This window comes from Oratosquilla oratoria, chromosome 2 (assembly GCF_046742065.1).
Source record: "Oratosquilla oratoria isolate Oo_2021 chromosome 2, ASM4674206v1, whole genome shotgun sequence".
NCBI classification, from domain to species: Eukaryota; Metazoa; Arthropoda; class Malacostraca; order Stomatopoda; family Squillidae; genus Oratosquilla; species Oratosquilla oratoria.
This window is the reverse complement of record NC_134778.1, coordinates 46124903-46129902: the sequence shown is the minus strand read 5'-3', so window position 1 is coordinate 46129902 and position 5000 is coordinate 46124903. Positions and strand designations below refer to the sequence as shown.

General features: G+C 38.5%; 1 protein-coding gene across 1 annotated transcript in view; it reads left to right on the top strand.

The window, feature by feature from the left end:
- Window positions 1-5000, top strand: part of LOC143038641 (cell adhesion molecule 2-like) — a 378139-nt gene that overhangs the window by 353932 nt on the left and 19207 nt on the right. Inside the window, exon 4 of the mRNA XM_076208136.1 lies at window positions 3843-3976. Within this exon, the coding sequence (XP_076064251.1) occupies window positions 3843-3976 (134 nt within the window). The remainder of the gene's footprint in view (window positions 1-3842; window positions 3977-5000) is intronic.

The window sequence follows — 5000 nt, the reverse complement described above, 5'->3', positions numbered from 1 at the left end:
ATTCACGCACGCACGCACGCATACACACACACACACACACAAACACACACACAAACACACACACACACACACACACACACACACACACACACACACACACACACACACACGCACACACACACACACACACACACACACACACACACACACACACACACACACACACACACACACATACATATGGCAGCCGATGTTGCGTACGAGAATTTGACTCGTACCGAGGTGGTTAATGGCAAACTACTTCATGGTCTGCATAGAAGAATTATTCAACAGGACAGGAAAAAAATATTTACTTTCGATACATCGATGACATTTTTATAAGAACCAAGAACAGTACAGATGCTGAAAAACTTCGACTCGTACAACACGAAACATTTGAGCTCATTTTCACTATGGAAGACAGCAAGACAGCGTTGAAGGAGATTTGCTCTTTCTTGACCTACTCGTGAAACAAACTGAATATCATTTTAACACAGAAGTATACACTAAGCCCACCGACCCAGGACACTGCCTCAACAGATTAAATGAGTGCCCTCAGAGATATAAGGACTCCACCATCGGCGCCTACATTCGAAGAGCTCACCCACTGTAGCACCTGGAAACAAGTACACAATGAAATTTAGCGCTCCACCCAAGTACTAATCGCCAGTGGCTTCAGTGAGAAAGACATGAACCACCAGATCAAGAAGATAGTGGACGGCTGGTACAACGGTAATAACTAAATTAAGGAAAAAATTAACATCTACTTTAAATTCACATTTACATTAGCCTACAAAGAAGAATGCATAATGAAACAAATTATCAAGAAAAACACCAAACCAGTCAACTCAGAGAAAATACTTAACTTAGTAATTCATTATAAGACCAAGAAAACAAATTGCCTCTTACCTCCACCAAGAGAGAAAAGAACTTCAGAAGCCACATGTCATCTATAGGTTCAAATGTACGCGAGGGAACTGTGAAGCCCTCCCATTCACCTGTATTGGCATGATGATAATGAGGTTATCCCATCGCTTTTCATATCATCTTACATCAGAAGCCCCTAAAACTCACTTAAGAGGTGAACATGGCATAGCCCTGACATGAAACATGCTAGAAGAAAACAAAGGTATTTTGGATATATTTACAGACGATAGACACCTCCCAATCTTAGAGGCATTATATATCAAACAGTTAAACCAAAACCTGAACATACAAGCAGGGGGCATTAAGTCACTCCCAAGCATGCGGAAACTCAGCCACAACCCCAAACATGCAACAAACAGCTATAAACCCAAGTATGGTACAAAACACCACAAACCCAAGTATGGGACCAAACGCCACAAAACCAAACATGAGATATTATGTCACTACCCGAGTACGCAGTAACCTCTCCCAGTTACCCGGTAACCTCTTCCAGCTACCCAGTAACCCCTCTCTTATATCTGCTAACCTCTCCCAGTTATCCGTTAGTCTTTTACAGTGAGGAGTAAGTATGAACACAGATATGTAAAATGAAATATTACCACATCGTTCATCGGAACATTCTTACCCTAACCATAGAGAAAGAATATCCCAAGCTACTGAAGAAGGGTTTTGAACCCGAAATCGTGCTAGGAAAATGGCAGTGATGAACGTGGAAAATGGAGAAGAAATAAGGAAAGATAGGGTTAAAGCAGTTATTGAAATGATGAGAGCAGGTAAGGCACCTGGGTTGGTTGGGTGTCATAAGGAGTGTCTAAAAGAGGGAGGTATAGTAAAGGTGAACTGGCTGGTGAGGTTGTTTAATGTTTTTTCTAAAAGAGGGTAGGGTGCCGGAGGACTGGAGGAGTACCTGTTTAGTTTCGGTTTACAATGGAAAGGGGGACAAGTGTGAGTGTAGTAGTTTCAGACGAATTGGTTTGTTAAGTGTAGTTGGGAAGGCTTATGCGAGGGTTTTGATTGAGAGGATTAGGAGAGGAACAGAGGGAGTAATTGGCGAGGAGCAGTATGGGCTTAGTACAGATAGAGGTTCCGTGGATCAGATTTTTGTGGTAAGGTAGATATGTGAGAAAGCTGTAAGAAAGGGTAAGGATATTTTTGGGCCATGATGGATTTGGAAAAGGTTTATGACAGGGTAGACAGGAAGGCACTGTGGGAAGTATTGCAGATATATGGGACAAGAGGAAAGGTGTTAAGAGCAGTCAAGAATTTTTATGAGAGTAGTAGAGCCTGTGTTAGAATTACAAATGGAGAGAGTGAGTGGTTTTAGGTAAAGGTGGGAATTCACCAGGGGTATGTTAGTGTTATGTCGCCTTAGCTGTTCAGTTTATACATGGACTGGGTGGTGCGAGAGGTAAACGCAAGGGTAAGAGGCTGGGGATTGGAGATAGTTAAAGAAAATGGAGAAAACAACGGGAGATAAGCTAGTTGTTGTTTGCTGACGACATTACGCTTATAGCAGGATCAGAGGAGGGATTAAGGAAGTTAATGACGGAGTTTTGGAAGGTGTGCGAAAGAAGTAAGTTGAAGATAAATGTGGGTAATAGTAAGGAGATGAGATGTATATAGGGAGAATATGGCAGCAAATTGGAAGTGGGTATTTAGGGAGAGAGACTGGAGGAAGTGGATAGCTTTAGATACTTGGGTGTAAATGAGGTGGGAAAGGGAGGAGTGGAGGTGGAGGTAAAATATAGACTGAAAGAAGCAAGTAAATGCCTTGGGGGATTAAAAAGTGTAATAACAAATAGACATTTGGGAATGGATGCAAAGAGAGGAAGTTGTGTGAAGTAGTGATTGTGCCGACAGTTCTGTATGGGGCAGAAACATGGAACATAAAAGAGGAAGAGAGGAAGAGTTTAAATGTGTTTGAGATGAAATACCTGAGAAGCATGGTAGGGGTTACTAGGCTGAATAGAGCGAGAAACAAGGAGGTGAGGAGGAGAGCGGGGGTGGAAAGGGAGTTGGGAGATAGAGTTGATGAAATAGTATTGGGATGGTTTGGACACATGGAAAGAATAAGTAAAGAAAGATTAGTAAAAGAGGTATGGAAGACAGAGGTGGAAGGAGTGAACATGAGGGGGCGACCAAGGGTGAGATGGATGGATGGATTGGGTAAAAGGGGTATTGGGAAAGAGGGGAATGTCTGTTGAGGAAGGACGGGAGAAAACAGAAGATAATGGTGAGTGGAGAATGGTTGTGTATGGATGATGCTGTGATGCATGGAATGGATTGTATGGGCGATGGGGGGTGAGGGAGTATGTATGAGAAATAAATTGACGCAGTCCGAAGAACCCGAAGGGATTTCTCCCCGTCTTCTCTTTTTCTGCATGAGAGGACAGAGAGGGGGGGGTCACCGACTAAATGAAGCGACCTTACGTTGATGTGCTGTGTCTTGGTACATTGCTTCTGAACCAGGACAGTGAGTGAGATGCAAGGATGACCCGTCATCCAGAAGGAGCCAATATAAGAGAGAGGGAGGGGTGAATGGGAGTGAAGTATATGGAGATGGAATGGGTGGGAGTGAATTTTTTGCCTTTGTTTTTGGCTACCTCCCTTGTAAGGTGAAAAAAACTGAGGTATATATCGTATACATACACCCACCCACACCCACCCACACACACACACACACATATATATATAGATATATATATATATATATATATATATATATATGTATATATATATATATATATATAAATATATACATATATATATATATATGTATATATATGTATATATGTATATATATGTATATATATATATATATATATATATATATATATATATTTATATATATATATATATATATATATATATATATATATACATATATATAACCAATTACTACACTTATGTTATGTTTCTTCTTCTTTCCCTCGAAGATCTGCCAAAGGACGGACCCACGGTGAGCGGAGGCCAGAACGAGTATCGACCCGGCGACAAAATCGACGTCAACTGTTCAGCCCCAAAGTCTGTCCCTGCACCGACATTAACTTGGTACATCAATGACGACCAGGTTAGTAATGGATTAACAGAATGAATGTAAGGTTTATTCTAACAATATAAAAATTAATGGTAAATTATACCGTATATATAGACACGAGCAAAAATTTCTACCTAGGCCTACCCAGGGTTTTTTATGATACAAAATTAAAAAAAAAAAAAAAAAATGTTTATTCTAGAAAATTTCATAACAATAAGGTAAAGACAGCATATGAAAATATGTCACGTACTTGACAAAAAAAAAAAAAAAAAAATCAACATTGTGAGCATTGCATTGTGGGTCAAAACATTTGCTCGTGACCGTACCTTTGTATGAGAAAGTTGATAATGTTTAATTTTTGGACATCAAGAGAAAGGATTTTTGGTTATATGAATGTATGTATGTATGCATGTGTATATATGTATATGTATGTATGCGTTTATGTGTGTATGTATGTATGTATGTATGTATGTATGTATGTATGTATGTATGTATGTATGTATGTATGTATGTATGTATGTATGTATGTATGTATGTATGTATGTGTGTATGTATGTATGCTGTATGTATGTATGTATGTATGTATGTATGTATGTATGTATGTATGTATGTATGTATGTATGTATGTATGTATGTATGTATGTATGTATGTATGTATGTATGTATGTATGTATGTATGTATGTATGTATGTATGTATGTATACTTCAATGTATACAGCATATGTCATTAAAGATAACATGCACTTCGAGTAGTCTTTCCATTAGTATATAAGATCTGTTAAGTAGGGAACTGACTTATATAATTAAATTGGTGTTCTTTATATCAAGCGTATAATAAAAATGACGATAATCTATCGAGAATAACAATTACCATATTACACTAACTTATGTAACATAAGAAAACAGGAAGGAAAAAGGGAGAAATCGTGGGTAATCTCATTACAGCAGAGGAGAAAAAATATAAGATCAGACATAAATAAAGAAGAAAAGAAAACTGAAGAAGAATGTGAATATAATGAAAGGTTGGGAAAAGGATCTCAGTTATTGGATTTTTTAG